The 19,662-nt window shown below is 35.5% G+C and overlaps 4 protein-coding genes across 5 annotated transcripts in view; 2 read left to right on the forward strand and 2 right to left on the reverse strand.

The window, feature by feature from the left end:
* LOC106307326 (cytochrome P450 94B3) overlaps positions 1 to 2,936 on the forward strand; it is a 3,831-nt gene extending 895 nt beyond the window's left edge. Inside the window, exon 2 of the mRNA XM_013744249.1 lies at positions 1,796 to 2,936. Coding sequence (XP_013599703.1) covers positions 1,796 to 2,825 — 1,030 coding nt within the window. The 3' untranslated portion in view covers positions 2,826 to 2,936. The remainder of the gene's footprint in view (positions 1 to 1,795) is intronic.
* A 2,213-nt stretch (positions 2,937 to 5,149) lies between these two features.
* Positions 5,150 to 8,478, forward strand: LOC106311663 (exocyst complex component SEC15A). Of its 2 annotated transcripts, none has more exons than XM_013748912.1 (2): positions 5,150 to 5,357; positions 5,914 to 8,478. In XM_013748912.1, exon 2 carries the CDS (start codon positions 5,918 to 5,920, stop codon positions 8,285 to 8,287), a length of 2,370 nt encoding a protein of 789 aa, XP_013604366.1. In that variant the 5' UTR covers positions 5,150 to 5,357; positions 5,914 to 5,917; the 3' UTR covers positions 8,288 to 8,478. The 2 variants fall into 2 exon arrangements, with proteins under 2 accessions (XP_013604366.1, XP_013604367.1); XM_013748913.1 differs by lacking the exon at positions 5,150 to 5,357 and adding an exon at positions 5,378 to 5,568.
* A 454-nt stretch (positions 8,479 to 8,932) lies between these two features.
* LOC106311662 (calmodulin-interacting protein 111) lies at positions 8,933 to 13,274 on the reverse strand. The gene is made up of 11 exons (XM_013748911.1): positions 13,215 to 13,274; positions 12,811 to 13,125; positions 12,525 to 12,665; positions 11,671 to 12,443; positions 11,374 to 11,578; positions 11,043 to 11,250; positions 10,066 to 10,956; positions 9,910 to 9,990; positions 9,653 to 9,843; positions 9,389 to 9,582; positions 8,933 to 9,212 (listed from the first exon to the last, which is right to left on the reverse strand). Exons 2-11 carry the CDS (start codon positions 13,105 to 13,107, stop codon positions 9,161 to 9,163), a joined length of 3,033 nt encoding a protein of 1,010 aa, XP_013604365.1. The 5' UTR covers positions 13,108 to 13,125; positions 13,215 to 13,274; the 3' UTR covers positions 8,933 to 9,160.
* A 741-nt stretch (positions 13,275 to 14,015) lies between these two features.
* On the reverse strand, positions 14,016 to 16,316 carry LOC106307175 (fatty acyl-CoA reductase 6, chloroplastic). Its single transcript, XM_013744051.1, has 8 exons — positions 16,016 to 16,316; positions 15,833 to 15,936; positions 15,545 to 15,744; positions 15,359 to 15,459; positions 15,104 to 15,275; positions 14,870 to 15,031; positions 14,313 to 14,771; positions 14,016 to 14,235 (listed from the first exon to the last, which is right to left on the reverse strand). The coding sequence occupies exons 1-8, from the start codon at positions 16,314 to 16,316 to the stop codon at positions 14,076 to 14,078; spliced, it is 1,659 nt and encodes a 552-aa protein (XP_013599505.1). The 3' UTR covers positions 14,016 to 14,075.
* Between the last annotated feature and the right edge of the window lie 3,346 nt (positions 16,317 to 19,662).

Consider the following 19,662-nt stretch of genomic DNA (forward strand, 5'->3'; position numbering starts at 1 on the left):
TAAAGTATATATGACAATTAATGATTTTGAATAATAAAGATTTGATAAAAATAAGTTGTATCTTCTATTTTATTTGTTTAATTTTAAGCTATTAAATAAATTAAACAACCACAATAAACCATATAATAAAAATTAAAAAAAGATATTTATATTTTATATTTTGAATTTTTAAAAACGAGTATAAATTACGAAAACTATTGAAAGTTTCACATTCAAATTTTGTGATCTATGATTTAAAATTTTTGTTATGACATGATACAAATAATTAAAAAATAATATAAGTTGAAAGTCTCATTTAATAAGTATCAAAACTAAAAGATATATAAATATATGTATCATTTTAAATTAAACTATATGTCATATAAAAATACATAAATATCTTAATTTTGAAATTTACTTTGACCATTTTTTGATAAAAATTTTGAAAAAATATTGACAACTTAATTTTTTTAAATATTATAAATTACTTAAACCATTAATCCCACGGTGAAAATTTGTTAATCACTAATTTAGACTTTTTGCTATAACAGATACAGATGATAAAAAAAAATATGAGCAAAAAGCATCATCTAATAAATATTAATATTAAAATATACCATATATATGTTACAATCATTTAAATTTAATAATATATCATATCAAATAGAACAAATATTTTTTCTATTTATAAAAATCCCGCGCAAGGCGCGGATCTTAACCTAGTGTTATTTATTTTAGATTCGAGTTATTTCGTTTATACTAATGTGTTTTTAGATATTATGTCAAAATAAATATGGAATTCGATATTTTAGGTGATTGACTTATTTGGATCAAATATCGAATTTTCTTGTGTGTTCTTTTTTTGGATTTTGGGTCGTTGTATTTTGATGGATTTGAAAATTCAAACTAAATTTACTGTTATTGGTCCTATGATTTTAAACTATGTATTGAAATCATGTGTTATTGGTTTAATGATTCATAAATTCTAATTCAAATCAAATGTTATTCAATCATACGAATTTACTAATAGATTTGATTTCATAATGGATTTGAATGGATTTGCATTAATTTCTTTGTTAAAAATACAAAGACTCAAATCCGAAAGAAAACCTCCGGATTTGTAAATAATAATCCGAGAGAATTTGAAAATTTGTATATTTTACTTGCATTTATAAATACTGTATGGATTTCTAAATCAATCAAAATATATAGACCAATAACACTCTGCACCTGTATCCATCTAGATTCCTTAACACTTCAAATTCGATATATTTTGGTGTTATTGGTTTATATATTTTGATTGATTTAGAAATCCATATAGTATTTATAAATCCAAGTAAAATATGCAAATCCGGAGGTTTTCCCTCGGATTTGAGTCTTTGTATTTTTAACTAAAAAATTCAAACAAATCAATTCAAATCCATTATAAAATCAAATATATTAATAAATCCGTACGATTGAATAACACTTGATTTGATACAGAATTTATGAATCATTAAACCAATAACACATGATTTTAATACAGATTTGAAAATCATAGAACCAATAACACTAGATTTAGTTCGAATTTTCAAATCCATTAAAATACAACAACCAATAACCCCTACTTATATCATTTTATAAGATTCATTCAAAAATTTTACGTAGATTCAAAATTTTCGGTTCGAGGTTGCCCAAACCTACCAAAGAGCATGTAATATCTTCATGAGACCATAACCCATAATAATTATTTCATCTCAAATGCGACCTCTAGGTTTTGCTTATGCTATATATTCACTTTCGTTCTATGATGCGCTGAGATTGTTCTCCGGTCCAGGCTTGTTCCGGTGTTAGCAGCTGCAGCGACCACCGGAAAATTGTTAAACCTTGACGACTTATTGGAGAGATTCACATTCGATAACATATGCAAGTTAGCATTCAACGTCGACTCCGCTTGCCTCGGAGACGACAAAGCCGCCGGTGTAGAGTTCATGAAGGCCTTTGATACGGCGTCCAAGATCATCTCGCAACGGTTTCAGTCAGCGTTTTCGTATTCATGGAAGATCAAAAAGAAACTAAACATTGGCTCAGAGAGACTGCTCAGAGAATCAATCGTGACCGTCCATAAATTCGCAGACGATATCGTGCGTCACAAGATTGATCAAAGTAACAACAACAACAAGAGCGAGGATTTGCTTTCAAGATTCATCAGCACCGAGGAGCTGAACTCTCCGGAGAAACTACGTGACAATGTCATTGGTTTCATCCTCGCGGGACGAGACACAACCTCCTCCGCTTTGAGCTGGTTCTTCTGGTTACTCTCTAAGCATCCACATGTAGAGAACAAGATCAGACAAGAGCTGAACTCGATCCGAGCAAGAACAGGGGAAGCTTACGGGTTTGAAGATCTTAAACTGATGAACTACCTGCACGCAGCGATAACCGAGTCTCTAAGGTTGTATCCGCCTATACCGTTGGACACAATGAGTTGTCTTGAGGACAGTGTATTGCCTGATGGAACGTTTGTAGGGAAAGCTTGGGGAATAAGTTATAACGCGTACGCGATGGGGAGGATGGAGAGTATCTGGGGGAAAGATTGTGATCGGTTTGATCCAGAGAGGTGGATTGATGAAACAAATGGTGGGTTTAGAGGTGAGAGTCCTTACAAGTTTCCAGTGTTTCATGCAGGACCAAGGATGTGTTTAGGTAAAGAGATGGCTTATATTCAGATGAAATCTATAGTTGCTGCGGTGCTGGATAGGTTTGTTGTCGAGGTCCCAGGGAAGGATGAGCGTCCTGAGATTTTATTGTCTGTGACGATTAGAATCAAAGGTGGTTTGTTTGTCAGGGTACACGAAAGAAGCTAAGTTACTTGTTTGACAAGTTTTTTTTTTTTTTTTAAACTGTACTTGTTTGACAAGTTAAACTGTGGTTTTTTTTCTTTGATGAAACTTTATAGTGATATGGCTTTAATAATCGGTCTCCCTTTGGCTATATCCTATAAGGCTATAATCGGTATAACGGATTCAAGACTTTTTTTTTTGTTTTTTGTAAACTAACGGATTCAAGACTTGAGTTAATCAATATTCATGCTGAGTATATATATATGTATTTTTTGAAAAGAAGTATTTCAATATTTGGTTAACAGAAACAGAGGACCATGTCACTTGAAGAACCAATGTTAGTCATAAATTTTGCGTCTCTATGGGGATTTTAATTAATCTATCACTTAAAGATATCATTTAGATTACTTGAAATTTGTGAATATAATAAGAAAGCTGTGGCGGATCTAGAAATTATGGGAGGCAAAATTTTCAAACTTACTGATGAGGCATACTTAACCCTAGGTTTGAGATTTTATGGAGGGGGGGGGGCAAATTTATCCAATTTCTTCAAAATTCATTATAATTTAGTAAATAATTTTTTTTTTAAATCCAAGGGGGCAGATGCCCCACCCTTGTTGGCTCTACATCTGCCACTGCATAAACCGTAGGTATAATATAAAGTTATGATCAATCTTTTTATATAGGTTCCAGGGTATATTGCCGCTCAAGTTCTCGGATCAACCTTAGCGATAGAATCTCTTCGGCTCTTATTCAATCTGAACAACAATGGTTAAAGGAAAACCTTTTTTAAACAAAAAATCCATAGGCGACCGATGCCTCACCCTTATTGGTTGTACATCCGCCACTGTAAGAAAGGTAGTCTGGTTCACAGGTAAAATGAAGTTTATATTTTGTTTTATATTGAACAGAAAGATGAAATGGTATTCTCCACCTCTTTCCCCTCTGATATGACCACAAGACACCTAAGAAAAAAAAAATTCCTCAAATTCTATGTACCTTTTTTTTTTTGTCAACAATTCTATGTACCATTTTAAACCTTAAAAATAAAATAAAAAGTAATCAGAAAACTACTATGGAATTATCATTATCATGTTCTAAAAATTGATCAAATGGCGCATAAGCGGCAAATCAGTTACAGCTGAAACAATTTTCTTAAAATCCTATTTATGTAACTTGAATTGGTTAAATCATTTTAAATTGGTAAAAATCAGTCTAAATCGATCTAAATTAATTTAAATCTGTTAAATTAATCAATAGTGTTATGAAAATTTACAAAATTGTCTAATTTATACTTTCTCTGTTTCTTAAAAAATGTATGCCACTTTGACATTTTTCACACAAATTAAGAAAATGATTGAAATACATTTACATTTTTATTAACTACATTTGTTTGACCAATAGTATTTGTGATTTGTTTGACCAATAGTATTTGTGATAAGTAAAATTGTTTATAAGATCAATGCAGCTTACAATTAATATTAAGTTAAAAATAAATATAATTTGCATTGAAATTCTAAATTGACACTTTTTGGGTAACAAGAAAAAAAAATAAAATGGATGCGGAGCTACCGGTGTGGTTTGCCTAATCTACATGAGTCTGCTTATGTTGCTGATAAAAAAAAAATTAAAATTACATGATTTAAGAAACAGAAGGAGTATCTTTTGTATATGTAATTTTATAATTAAATCCAAAAAACTAAGATGTTTAATGAAAATGTAATATATATAAAATTAATCAAAAAAAGTTAACGCCTAAATCACACTTAGATCTAGGATAATCTGCATAGTCATTAGTTATTTGCAAAGCGTGGTTTTTTAAACATTGATCCTTACATAGTTAAATTGTTAAAACAGTGGAATATACAGAAACTCAGTACAAAAATTATAAAATATGATTTATTATCTGTTGCGTAAATTAATGAGAAAAAGTTATAACTTTTAGTATAGTGAAATAAAAATGTATTTGCACTGAAGTGTAAATATAATAATCAAATGTAAATATTCATAAATAATACAATAGTTATAATTCTTTATGATTTATAGTAGTATAGTAAATTAATATTTTTAAAAATCGAAAATGATTTAATAATAAATTATAATGTAAGAAAATAACTGAAAAAAGGAAACTAAATGCTAACATTATAAAATGTAAAAATAAAATTTAATATCAACTATAGAAACTAATTAAAAATTGATAATTATTGTATAATATAAGTAAAATTGATGAAATTAGATAAAAAAATAATAAAAAAATATATTAAAGTCGAAAATGACATCTTTTTTTTTTTTCAGTTAACCATTAAATGATCTCATATTCCCAAATCAGCGATCCCACACTCGGTCATATTCCCATTTTTTTCATTCCGTAGCGGCTGACACGAAGGGTATATCTATCTATCTGCCTTCTCTGACCGGCGATCACCGTCGATTGATTTCCACCGTTGGATTCTGTTCTCTCTCTCTCTCTCTCTCTCTCGCTCTTCTTCTTCTTCGACATTATCTCCTCTGACTGAACCCTAATTTACAAGTCCCTTTGGGCGTCTTCAAATTCTGGTATTTTCTTCCTTCTCTCTCATTTTTCTCTCCATCGTTTAGATCTCCAGCTCGATTACGTACATGTTCACCGTTTGAATGCGTCAAGGATCACGCTTGATGATCAGATTGATTTGTTTCCCTGGTGAATGCAACAACGCGCTATTGGTTCTTGGATACACGTTCAGGATTGGTTGTTTATCTGAGAAAAATTGTTGATTTTGATATTAGGGTTAGTTACCAATCTGAGATAATTTTGTTTGCATTTGTTCCCTTCCCAATCAATGCTTGTATTGTCCATGTTGTTGTTTCATGTTTCTGATTCTATGTTTGGAATCTTCAAAGAGTAACCCTTTCGATTAAATATACACTGGTGTTGATATTTTCCCCCAGCTTTGATTGATTGTGATGCTAACTAGTAACTACTGTTAAAATGGCATATGCACTCTTAATCTAGTGTATCATCCATGAATCCTAGTTACATTCTACTGTTTGCATCATGCCGTATCATTTACTTGGTTTACTATTGTTAACTTTGTCCTCTTGTTTCTTCTCTTGAAAATTGATATTCTGTCAGATTCATGGAGGCCAAACCAAAGAGAAGGATTGTCACAGAGAATGGAGATACAGGGGAGGATTTAGTTCTCGCAACCTTGATTGGAAACGGGGATGATGTGGGTCCTCTTGTTAGGCATGCTTTTGAGATGGGGAGGCCTGAGCCTCTCGTTCACCAGCTCAAGAACGTGGCGAGGAAGAAGGAAGCTGAAATCGAGGATCTTTGCAAGACCCACTACGAAGAGTTCATCGTAGCGGTTGATGAGCTCCGTGGTGTGCTGGTTGATGCCGAGGAGCTTAAGAGTGATCTTGCAACTGACAATTTCCGGTTGCAAGAGGTTGGCAGTGCGTTATTGGTGAAGCTCGAAGAGCTTCTTGAGTCTTATGCAGTTAAGAAGAATGTGACTGAAGCTATTAAAATGTCGAAGATCTGCGTTCAAGCACTGGAGCTGTGTGTTAAATGTAATAGTTACGTCTCTGAAGGCCAGTTTTACCACGCCTTGAAAACCATGGATCTGATCGAGAGGAACTACTTGAAGATTATCCCACTTAAGGTGCTAAAGTTGGCGATAGAGAGAAGAATCCCAGTGATCAAGTCACACATTGAGAAAAAAGTGTGCAGCCAATTTACCGAATGGCTTGCTCACATCAGGAGTTCCTCAAAAAGTATTGGACAGACAGCTATTGGACTCATCGCCTCAGCTCGCCAGAGGGAAGAGGAAATGCTGGAGCGTCAGAGGAAAGCAGAGGAGCAAAACACAGGTGGATTGGGCGAATTGGCGTACACATTAGATGTTGAAGACTCTGAACAAGATTCTGTTTTGAAGTTTGATCTCACACCTCTGTATCGAGCATATCACATCCACACTATTCTTGGCGTCCCAGAACGGTTCCGTGACTATTACTATAGTAATCGCCAACTACAGCTAGACTCAGATCTGGAGATCTCTTATGGACAGCCATTTGTGGAATCATACCAAACGTTTCTAGCTCAGATTGCAGGATACTTCATCGTGGAGGATCGTGTGATTAGAACAGCTGGAGATTTCTTATTGGCTGATCAAGTTGAGACGATGTGGGAAACAGCAATTGCCAAAATAGTATTGGTATTGGAGAACCAGTTCGCCAGAATGGATTCGCCTACTCATCTGCTTTTGGTGAAAGACTACGTAACTCTCCTTGGCGCAACGCTTAGACAGTACGGTTATGAAGTTGGTCCAGTTCTTGACGCTCTTGACAAGAGCCGAGATAAGTACCACGAGCTTCTTCTCGAAGAGTGTCGAAAGCAAATCGTGACTGCTATCTCAGAGGACAGTTATCAGCAGATGGTAATCAGGAAAGAAGCTGACTACGAAAACAACGTCTTGTCGTTTAATCTTCAGACCTCAGAGATCATGCCAGCTTTCACGTACATCGCGCCGTTCTCCTCTATGGTCCCTGATGTTTGCCGCATCATCAGATCATACATTAAAGGATCTGTTGATTACTTGTCCTATGGTGTGAACACTAACTTCTTCAGTGTTCTGAGGAAGTACCTTGACAAAATCTTGATCGACGTGTTGAACGAAGTTATCCTCGAGACGATTAACAACAACTCCATTGGTGTAGCTCAAGCTATGCAGATTGCAGCAAACATATCATTCCTCGAAAAGGCATGTGACTATTTTCTCCGCCACGCAGCTCAGCTTTGCGGCATCCCGAGCCGTTCAGTTGAAAAGCCTCAAGCGAGTTTGGCTGCAAAGGTCGTCCTCAAAACGTCGAGAGACGAGGCTTATCACGCGTTGCTGAACGTGGTAAACACCAAGCTGGACGAGTTCATGAAGCTTCCAGAGAACATTAACTGGATTACAGAGGAGATGCCACAAGGTCCTCACGAGTACATGAACGAGGTTGTTATATACCTCGAGACTGTGATGTCAACTGCACAACAGATCCTCCCAACGGATGCTTTATACAAAGTTGGAGTTGGAGCGATAGAGCATATCTCAAACTCCATCGTCTCTACGTTCCTGAGCGACAGCATCAAGAGATTCAATGCCAACGCGGTCTCGGCTATTAACCATGACCTGAGGGTGATAGAAAACTTTGCTGATGAGAGGTATCATTCGACGGGGTTAGACGAGGTATACAAAGAAGGAAGCTTTAGAAGCTATCTGGTTGAAGTGAGGCAGCTGATAAACCTGTTGTCGAGTAGCCAGCCTGAGAACTTCATGAACCCGGTGATTAGGGAGAGGAACTACAACACTTTGGATTACAAGAAAGTGGCTACGATCTGCGACAAGTTTAAGGATTCACCAGATGGGATATTCGGAAGTCTCGCGAATAGAAACACGAAGCTTACGGCTAAGAAGAAGTCCATGGACATGCTCAAGAAGAGACTCAAGGAATTTAACTGATGCTATATAAGTAAGCATTACTGCACTAATAAGAGACCAAACCTTCTCACTCACATCATCATCATCACCTTTTAGTTTCACTATTCCCTTAATTTGCCTGTTTCTGGTTAGCCTCTAGTTTGTTTTCTTTTGATGTCTTCATTATGTTCTTTGACGAACCATTTTATTAATCAATTTCAGTTTTGTCCTAATTGACAAATCTTCTCCATGGCTTCTTGCTCAATCTCCCTGACTGTCTGTAAGATTGATCTTGTGAAGAAGGATTCAGTAGTCTAAATGAAAAACTTTTGGCTGTAAAATCTGATTTTCTCTAATGAGTTATGCAATAGAAGGTGGTGATGTGTGGACAGAAGTCTCTTTTGTCTTCTAATTTGCCTTGTCCAATTATGATATTACCAGAAGGCGTTAACTTTCAACCTCTCAAAACAGAACAGAACAAAACAAAAACTTCGTTTGTTGAGAAGAGAACACGTCTCTAATCTCGACATCGAGAATCTTGCATCCCTCTCCTAGATTCACATCTTCATTAAGAACAAAAGGTAGCATGATTGGTGCATCCTAGCAACAACAAAAAGAGCACATGAAAGTTTCCATCAAGACTCGACCTTGTTGTAAAGTGTAACTGAATGTTACATGTCCATAATGTAGAGAAGCAAGTCTCACAGATTCCATTGCGCGAGATACGAATCAGTCTTCCAAGTTCACACATATCATATCATTTATATATACGTTGACTCTTCCAAACTCGAGAGACGGACAAAATGTATCGACTTAAATAGGCAAAAATGTTACATGACGATATAATAACATCGCTTCCAACTGTTTCTTCTGAGCAATACACACAAGCAAAGATGAGATTGACAAAACTCTTGTTTACGAACCAATTTGGCGGCGAAGGAACATCACAATCGATTTCAATGGCGTCCTGGAAAACAATAACACCAATGCTTGTGACAAGTTTCGCAGGAATACTAGTAATAGTATCGAAATTAGACAAGAGGCCAAAAGGGGAAGAAAGATGATACTGAACACAACCTGTACGTGAATGAGTAACTTTCTAACTGTTAATATACTGAACAGATTAGATAAGAGATCGCTTACCATAGAGGAAGTGACGGTCTTTGGTTTTTGTTTCCTGGCTGTTCAACCTCCTCGTTGTCTCTTTGTGGATCTGTGTGAACAAGTCTTTGGAACTTTTCAGACAGTGCTTTGTAAGATTGAATATCTGTTGGCTCCACTAGGCTGATCGCTGCTTTTAAATGCCGCATGCTTATTTCTTCTGCTTCAAGACTCTCCTGATTGATCAAAAAATGTAAGACAACAAGTATACGAGACTTTCAGCTGACAAGAAAAGAAGAAGCTAACCTCAAGTGAAGCTATAGCTGCTTCTCTGCATATTAATGATATGTCAGCTCCTGTGTACCCTTTGGTAACAGAAGCGAGCTCTTTTAGACAAATATCAGAGCTGCAAGGGATTTTTCTCAGATGGATTTTTAGTATCGCTTCACGATCAGCTTCGTCAGGTGGTCCAACGTATAGCAGTCGGTCAAACCGTCCTGCAACGTTATATAAACATATTCAATGTCACAAAACAAACTTTCATATGAGAGAAAGAAACTAACCAGGCCTTAGAAGAGCAGAATCGATCTTGTCAGGCCGATTAGTAGCCGCAATAACAGTAACACCAACTCTTTGATGCAAACCTAAGTTTAAATATCAAGCAATCAGAATTTAAGCTTTTAGAACCTTTATCAACCTCAAAGTTTGATGTTACTAACCATCGAGTTCCACAAGAAGTTGGCTCATCACTCTGTCTGACACCGAAACACCATCGTTCTCTTTCCCTCTAATGGAGGCAAGACTATCAATCTCATCGAAAAAGATAATCGAAGGGGCATTAGCTCTTGCCTTTGCGAAAAGGGACCTCACAGCCTTCTCAGATTCACCAACCCATTTGCTGAACAATTCTGGACCTTTGACTGCAAGGAAATTCAGCCCCGCTTCAGAAGCTACCGCACGTGCCATAAGTGTCTTGCTGCATCCAGGAGGACCAAACATTAGTATCCCACTTGGTGGCCTTGTCCCTATTCTCTTGAATGCGTCCTGATGTTTTTGAGGCCATTCTACTGCTTCCATTAGCTGGTTTTTCACCTCCTTCTGGCCACCAACATCTTCCCAGTTAACTTTAGGTACCTCTAGTATCACCTCACGCATGGCACTAGGTCTGATTTTGATCTTTGCTTTCTCAAAATCTTCATATCCTACACTCAAGGCATGTTCTCCTTCTCTGCTAAGCATCTGTTCAGAACAAGAGTTGCCACTGTTTACAAAATTGTCTGCCATTACGGAGACATGACGTGCCGCTGAAGTCGAGGGTGAAACTGTGAGACATGACGATGCAGAATCCGAACTATCAGATGATACGTCTGCCATATCTGTAGAGGACTCGGAACCTCTGCACTCAGAAGCAGTAATAGATGAACTTTCCCGATCAAGATGCTTCCTTAAACAGACAAAGGCTGCCTCACAACACAGCGCAGCTAGATCTGCACCTACAAAACCGTGAGTTCCCACAGCAAGTTGTTCAAGCTGCGTGTCTGAAAGTGAATGCCGCATCCCACCGAGAATTGTCTGAAGTATATCTAACCGTTGTGCAGAAGATGGCACACCTACACCATTAAGAAAATATTCATTAAGGAGTAAGAATCAGAGGTATATCGAGGATGGTTTATTCTCAACAAGGTCTCAGTCTTACCAATTTCAATTTCCCTGTCAAGTCTTCCTGGTCGTCTAAGGGCAGGCTCAATGCTGTTAGGCCTATTGGTTGCAGCAACTACAACGACGCCATCACTCCTACTTATCCCATCCATTAAATTCAGTAATGTAGCTACCATCCTCTGTGACAACTCTTCGCCCCCTTCTTCCCGTGCAGGGGCAATTGCATCCAAGTCGTCAATGAACACCTTCACAAGAAACATAATTAATCACATCTCAAACACCTAACTTGGTAAGATAACAAATGATTATCCAAACATCTCAATAAACTTAGGTATATTATAATATAGAGGGAGGTGCAAAACACAAACCACGGCAGGTGTAGCATTGCTAGCAGATCTGAAAACCTCTTCTAGAGCTTTCTCGCTTTCACCCACAAACTGCCTTATAATCTCAGCTCCATTCACCGAGAAAAAGTTGACACCACAATCACGGGCAAAAGACCGAGCCAAAGATGTCTTTCCTGTGCCTGGAGGTCCGTGAATAAGCACTCCCTTCGTAGGTCGCAAACCAAGACTGAAATCATCATGCCCAGTTACAAATAAACACATCAACATATTAAAAGTAAAACAAAAGTCTAATAAGCTCAAATAACTGCATTACATTACCTTGATAAGGAACTTTTAGTGGACGAGGAAACAACTATGTCTCTTAACATAGCGTATTCTTTAGAGAGACCACCTAACTTTGAGATTTCACATCCCAAGTTTTCTTCTCCATCATCGTCATCAAACTGCAGATCTTGCACAGATGCTAAGGCCAGTGTATGATGGAGGTATACTTTAGTTTCCCGGTTGATCACAAAAGCATGGTTTCTATTGGAGGTATCAGATGGCTTTTTATTACTCCTCTTGACACAGAATACACAAGTTTCCGTGAGAATCGGTACAGCAACAAAATTCCCATATAGGAGGGTACAAGGGTAAAGCCACGAAGCTGCACAAATCTGCAAAAGCTTCTTAGAACTTTCGTTGCTCAAGACTTCTCTTAGATCAACCAAACTTTCAGATGGAAACTGCTGCTTAATACTCAAAACAGAGTCGTCCACTTTTACTGATGAAGCCGGAGAGATAGGCTTTTGAGAGTTTGATGGTGTCTTAGGTGTTGAGTTCCCATTCCCGTTCTGCTCATGAGAACTTTCAAGTGCAAGCTTCTCTGGTGGTAACATATTCTTAAAGGGAGTCAACTCGAGACACAACTCTTTGCAGGCAAGCAGAGAAAGATCATTGACGCCATTTTCATGCGCTCCACCATTAACATTGAATCGATCACTTAAAGAAGAAGGTCTACCAACAGGATAAACGAAAACAGTCCTCCCTGAAACAGGACAACCAAGGCCATAGCGAAGATTCACTGAGATACGAACACCATCTTTCAAAACCTGCAAGAGGTTAGGTTAGAGTAAAATTCAATACTCACTGGAGAAAAGATCAGAAGTGTAAAAAAGAAAGATTCTTGAGACCTTTGAAGAAGGTAAAACGGTGGCGAGAACAAAATAGTTCCCTGGTTCATCATCAGGGATGCTACTCTCGCATTCAACTCCATATTCAGCTTTTATCGAACTGAGAGGGAAGCTGTGACTTTCTGTGCAAGCAAGTGATACCTATCATTGAAATTCAATTTCTTTAAAATTAGCATTCATAAAGCCAAAAAGAATCAAACTTTGCATTTATGTTCTAAACCTAAAGAAAAGAATCAAACTTTGTAGCATTTGAATGTTAATTCGGTAAGAAAAAGCTTCGCTTTACCGAGACAGTGGAGCCAGGGATGAGGGAAGCAGCGACCATTGAAGTTTCCGACAGCCAAATCTTGGACCCTCTTATGGACTCGGGTGCTACATCAGCTACTCTTCCGATGATTGCTGATTTGCCGAGGAGACAAGGAAACGCAGCGGAAGCTTTTACGATACCTCGTCTGAGGTCCTCTTCGTTGATGTAATATGTATCTCGACTCGCTGTTGAAGACGATGGAGTTCGTGGGGAAGCAGGAGGTTCTGAATTGGATAGCCGTGATGGCGTCCTCGGCTGCTTCTTCTTCGAAGGCATCTTGTAGCTTTTGTCTACCTACACCGATATGAAGTTACAAAGGTATAAGTACGAAGAGAGAAACCGCCGGCGATTGTCGCCGGGGAGTAGAGATAGAGAGACAAAACCTTAAATTTCTCAAGTTAGGGTTTAATGACAGGAACTTTTGTTTGGGGGCATTAACCAACCGAAAGCTCATATGTTTGACTCAATGAGCCCAAGCCCATCTATATGAGGAATTTTTTTAGTTACTACGGTTGCAAGTCACAAAGCTATTATTCCATTCTCCATTCGGTTCTTCCCAACTTTTGGACTTTGGTTTAGGATCCGTTTGGATAGTTAAAAAAATTGGCTGGGTTCGGTTCAGTTATTTTAATTTTTGGTTCGATTCGGTTAACAAAGTTACGAAACTGGCTTATATCCGAAGTAATTTCGGATCTCATTCTGTTCAGGCTCGTTTATTTTGGTTTTGTGGGTTAAAATCAAAATATTTCAGATCAAATATCAAAATGTCTGGGTTTTCAAATAAAATTTTGATAATTTTAAATATTTCAAATAAATACGATTTTTGAGTATTTCGACTTATATATAATATTTTAAAAATTATTTGATTATTTTAAAACTAAATATAGTTAACATATATTATTAAAATTTGGGTATCCATTCAATTCTTGGTTTGGTTTCAGTTAGATTTCAATTCGGTTTCAAACTTTTGTTCTAGAAGTATAAGATTCACTAATATACTTAATAGGATCCAAACTCAAGCCGAATCTGATTCGGTTCGGTTTGATTCTTCGGTTCCGGATAAATGTGTCCAGAAGTATTCAAAGCGATAGAAATATCTATTTAAATCTTAAAATATCTACGACCCACGACTAGACGGCAATAAGATTAGAGAGACAAACAAACAACATTTGGTTGTAGGCTACAGTTACACTCAAATCTAAAAATAGGTGAACTTAAGCACTTGTAGTATTTAACCACTCTCTTTAACGGGATCTTTCCTTAAAGTGTTCCCTCTTGAGACCTGGAAGATGAACATTCACAATGTAATGCACCCAGTCAATGCCACTGATATCGAACTCAAACATCTTTGCCTCCTCAACTGACAGCTCCTGAATAAGTCTCTTTGTATTGGTGTCGTCAAACCTAGGATATTGACTAAGAGTCAATAATCTGATAGCATTTGGCTTAATAAAAGAAAAACTCCAAGTGATATTATTTACCGAGCTCGAAAGAACGTGTAAGGCTCATATGTTCTTGCCAGGGACACAAAATAGTTCAGCCTCCTCTTTCCCTTCATGCTCAATGCGGTATGTGAATCTGCATCCCCTCTTTCATGTTTTGCTATTCTGTTGAATATAGAAGAAGTGAAACCCTCTAAGGAACTATGGAATTTCATACGCTCTAACTCCATAAATGTTTCTGTAAATGGAGAGTCACACAGATGTTGACGAGAGAGGTCCATCAACTCGCCAAGTCGCAGGGGGTTCGCATGAGATGAAGAAGTGACATTGTAAACTTTGAGCTCGGAGACACCACGACTGTGTTTTCCCATGGCTGCGCCTGCTATTGTGGCGTTAACAACCATATCAACAGGTATAATGTCCATTAAAGATTTATAATCTCCCCAGAGGTCAGACATTTGGCCTTTGCCATAGGCCAAGATGATTGGATCACTCATCCTGTTTTTGTCAAAACCAAATGAAAATATGAATTGAGAAGTCGCCAGAATCTAATCTAATCCTCTTTTTTTTTTACTTTAACAAATAAAATATTTAACCTTATTCCTTGGAGCCAGCCAGGGAAAGGTTCCTTGTAAGAGCTTTCTATAACACTAGGCCTTATGATCACCACAGGCAGATCTCCTCGTTGGTTGTGAATTACAGACTCACCCATAGCTTTTGTGAATGTGTAAGTGTTTTCCCAGCCATAGTGTTGAGCTCTAAGATATTGATTCAGATTCATTATATAAGAATATGCAAAGAGTTAATTAAATTTTCTCCTTCATCCTCACCTTTTCATACCAAGTTCTTTCAGTTTTTTTATTTCTTCATTGCCATGTAACTTTCTTACCGCTTCTGAAGCTAGTTTCAGCTCGGATTCGATGTTCAAGTCAGAAGTTATGTTTTCTCCAATGCAGAGAGGAGTCTCTAGTACTGTTCCCTCTTTCTTACCAGTCACATAAGCTATATATAACAAAAACCAAAACAAAGAAATAAAGAAAATAGTTTTCGTTCACTTTTTTTTACATGAAAACACAAACTCATACCAGTTGAAAAGTGGAGAAATAATTTCAGGTTCTTGCAGCCCTTTCCAAATCTCAAAAGCCGACCAGGTCCAAGAGCGTTGACATTCAAAGCAAAGTCGTACCTGTATCAGTGTACTTGAGCTATAAGCAAATTGTTTGTTTGTAATTAGGGAAAAAAAAATAGAAAGTAGAAACATAGTAAAACACCTATCGTCAAATGTCGTGCGACCAGCACAGCTTATAATGACATCAATCTCACCACTAATCTTGGCTGCTGTTACAGATTTGATAACGAGATTGTCTTCTCCAATGTCTCCAGTTACTGGAATCAACTTGCTTTTCATAAAGGCTTCGTAAGAGCTCCCGTGAATTTTCTTCAAAAGCTTGAAGAGATCGGAGGTTATGATCTGCGTGGGAACACATGGATACAAAATTGGAGATTTGAAAAAAGAAAAAGAGTTGCGTAAAACGCAAGGATGGGATTGAAAACAAAACCTCATCATAGAGTCTCCTGTTGGCCGATTCTTGATCTTCGGATTTGATCAGAAGAAAGATCTTCCCAATCTCAGGACTTGCCCTCAGTAATTTCTCAATCAACACTGCAACAAAAAAAAAACATCAGTCCGACAATCAGTTTACTTGGACAACAAGAAAACCCTGTTTTAGGAATTGTCTTACCTTTACCAAGAAACCCATTTGCACCGGTAACGAGATAGTTTTTTCCTTTCGAGAAATGTAAAATTCCAACTCCGTCACTGACACTACTTGTTTCTGTCTGAGGCATCTCAAACAGAGTCACAGCTTTCAATGACGTTTCACGATAACAGCAAGACGTTTGGACTCTACGTGTCATCGACTGTGGCAAGCGTCGAGCCAAGAAGTGGTTGAGTTTGCCAGGGAAAGAAGAGATGAAGCTTACATTTACAGCATCCAATTTGACAACGTTCCTTGTTGCGAGGACATTTGTTGTGATTGCCATGTTTAGTAGTTATCAACTTAAAAAGAAGCAAAAAGGTGAAGCTTTTTGTCTTGTTTTTGGTTTTGGCTTTTGTGTGAGAGAATATATAATTATATATAGACAAATTACTAAGGAATGAATGCGGTTAGAGCATCCACATTGTTTAAGTTTCTCTATCACAGTTTATTAGAACATGCGCAACGGTGAGACTCATTGGAGTCCTTAGCGACAAAGGCATTTCGGATTAATCCTGGATATTTTAGATTTTTATTTAAAAAAAAAAAAAGATGACCATTCACGGGCCGCCACGTAGTCGTGGGGACCCGCAAATAGTGCAAAGATTCACTAAGAAAGAGTCCTTATTTAGAAATTTTAAGGATTGAATCCTTAGTTTTTGGTGGGGTCCACTGATTATTTAATTATTTTTTCCCTAAGGACTTCCACTTAAGGATTCCCGTTGCGCATGCTCTTATGCATTTATATCTGTTCTACCGCGTCGTAACCCGCGCTATACGCAGAGTGAAATAATTTATTAGATTTTTTATTGTATGTCGTACTAAGGGATTTGTTGTATCATTTTTTCTAGGGATGAACATTCATATATTCGTTCAGATCCAGTTAATCTATTCGGATTTCGGATATTTAGGGTTAGAAATTTAAATTGTATTGGGATATCTGCAAATTTTAGTTTGGATTTGGTTCGAATCATTGCGGGTTCGGTTCGGATTTGAGTTCAGAGATTCATTTTAACTATGTATTTTATTAACAAAAATCCAAATATACTTAATATTAAAATAAAATATTATAAAACATAAAAAATGAATAATGTAAGACTAAATATTTAAATTTACATAAAAATTAGTTCAATTTAAATATTTGGATGGAGAACAAATAAATATTTTCAGCATTTTGAACATTTTCTGCTATTTTTAGATATTTACTTGTGACTATGTTAATAATTTTTAGATATTTTCATATTTTTGAATATCTAAAATTTAAAATAATTAACATATTTAAGTATATAATTGTGATGTAGATATTTTTGGTATCCAAAATATTTTAGTTTGGATCAGATTCGGGCCTGGTTATCTAGATATTAAACTTTTAGATCCACCTGAGTAATTAATCAGTTTTAGTTTGTGTTTAGTATTGCTTTCAAATCTAGTTCAGTTCGGTTCTTTGGATCCAAATGTTTTACTCAGACTTACTTTCTTCTACTAATATAAAGAAAAATAAAATAAATGTAAAACAAATATTCTTGGTTTATTTAACATACATAATTATTGGATTATACTTTAAAAATACTATTAAAAATGGTTTAGAATAGTGTCAATATTTTGGGCATGTTGCAAATTTGACGTAGTCTAAAACCAATAACCTGTATTTTCTTATAGTGTGATCTCTTCACCCATCACCTAAATTATGTTTTTCAATCGATTTCACAAATTTTATTTTCTTTTAAAACTTTTCTGATTTCTGATTTTTTTTCTTGCAATCTGATTATGTTTCTAATTTTTGGTCTGATATGAAAACTCCGTAAGTAAAAACAAATTTGGCTTAACTAAAGATCGGACTTTTCGTGTGGTATTTTTACCTCAATTTCTTTAATTCATAACCAATCATAATTATTTATTGCTTCCGTGTACAGAAGCCTCAACCATGGCTAAGTTCGACAAGACACAAAATTTTCAATTTCTAAAAACATTTTCATTCCATCATTTTAGTTTATGTGAATCTTAATCATTTTTTAATTTTTTTTTTAAATGATATTATTCAGCTGTTGTACGGAGAGAACTTCAGTTCACTAATAGAAAGGTTAAAGTTAAAAGAACGAAAAAATGAGTTGATTAAAAAAAATTAGTGTGAACACAATAAACTGTATGTGGTAGAATTAAAAAAAATAGTATATGAACGCATTAATTGTTAAATGATTGTTAGGCCGACACATCAGCATACTCAAATTGAAATCGATGTGAAGCTGACATGTGTCCAATGTTGTGTGAAAGCATTAAATGACAATGTTTCTCTTTTAATATATATAGGGTATTGAAATTGAAGTGCAAATAATACTTGCTCATTTTTAAGTGGATTCTCACATATTTTCATTTTCTTTTTGATTAATTCTAACCAGATTATTTATTATTTTCCTTTAAATGTTTTATTACATCTTTTACATTTCCTTTTCAATCTTACAAATTATTTCACTAATTGTATTTATCATAATAATTCGATGTCATTTTTTTTACGTATTAACTATAATAATTTCACGTGTCATTTAAATTAAATTGCTCCATTAGTGAAAAAAATTCAAACCAATCAACAAAATTATTTTTATTTGTTTACATAATCAGTTAGACAAGGGCATTCAGGTATATATTTGGATATAGATTGGTTTTTACATGTATCGAGTTTTTGGATTTTAAAATTAAACTATGTTCGAATATCATAAATTTTTGGACATGGTTCCAATTGTGTTCTTCCGAGTCCGGGTAAGTTTTTTAAAACGACTTTAAATTACAAAAATGTAAGTTTTCCTTAAGTGTACGACTTAAAACATTAAAATGACATGTATCAATTCGATGGTTGATTTGAAAGCTTTCAAAACCATATTGGAGATAAAAGTCAAAATAATTTAACTGTGGAAACAATACTGTTCATTTTTTTCAAGAATGTGTTCAATGGACTAAATAAGGTTTTTATGTCATAATTTGTTTAATGTCCACTAGAGAACATTATATTAACCTAAAATATAAGAAGTGTGTATTCTTTGCTTAAATAAAAGCTACAGAATTACCTAATATGATTTACATATATATGACAATTAATGATTATGAATAATAAAGATTTGATAACAATTTTTGCATCCTTCTTCATTTTTGTTTAATTTTATATTATTAAAAAAATAAACAATCACATTAACCATATAATAAAAAAATTAGATTTTTTCTTATATGTTATATTTTGAATTTTTTAAAATGACTTTAAATTACAAAAATGTAAGTTTTCCTTAAGTATACGACTAAAAACATTAAAATGACATGTATCAATTCGATGGTTGATTTGAAAGCTTTCAAAACCATATTGGAGATAAAAGTCAAAATAATTTAACTGTGGAAACAATACTGTTCATTTTTTTCAAGAATGTGTTCAATGGACTAAATAAGGTTTTTGTTCGATGGTTGATTTGAAAGCTTTCAAAACCATATGTAAGATAAAAGTAAAAATCTTCAACTGTGAAAACTATACTGTTCTCTTTTTCAAGAATGTGTTCGAGGGAAAAATAAGGTTTTATGTCATAATTCGTTTAATGTCCACTACATAACATTATATTAACCTAAAATATAAGAAGTGTTTATTCTTTCCCTAA

Source organism: Brassica oleracea, chromosome C8, assembly GCF_000695525.1.
Source record: "Brassica oleracea var. oleracea cultivar TO1000 chromosome C8, BOL, whole genome shotgun sequence".
In the NCBI taxonomy this organism is placed as follows: Eukaryota; Viridiplantae; Streptophyta; class Magnoliopsida; order Brassicales; family Brassicaceae; genus Brassica; species Brassica oleracea.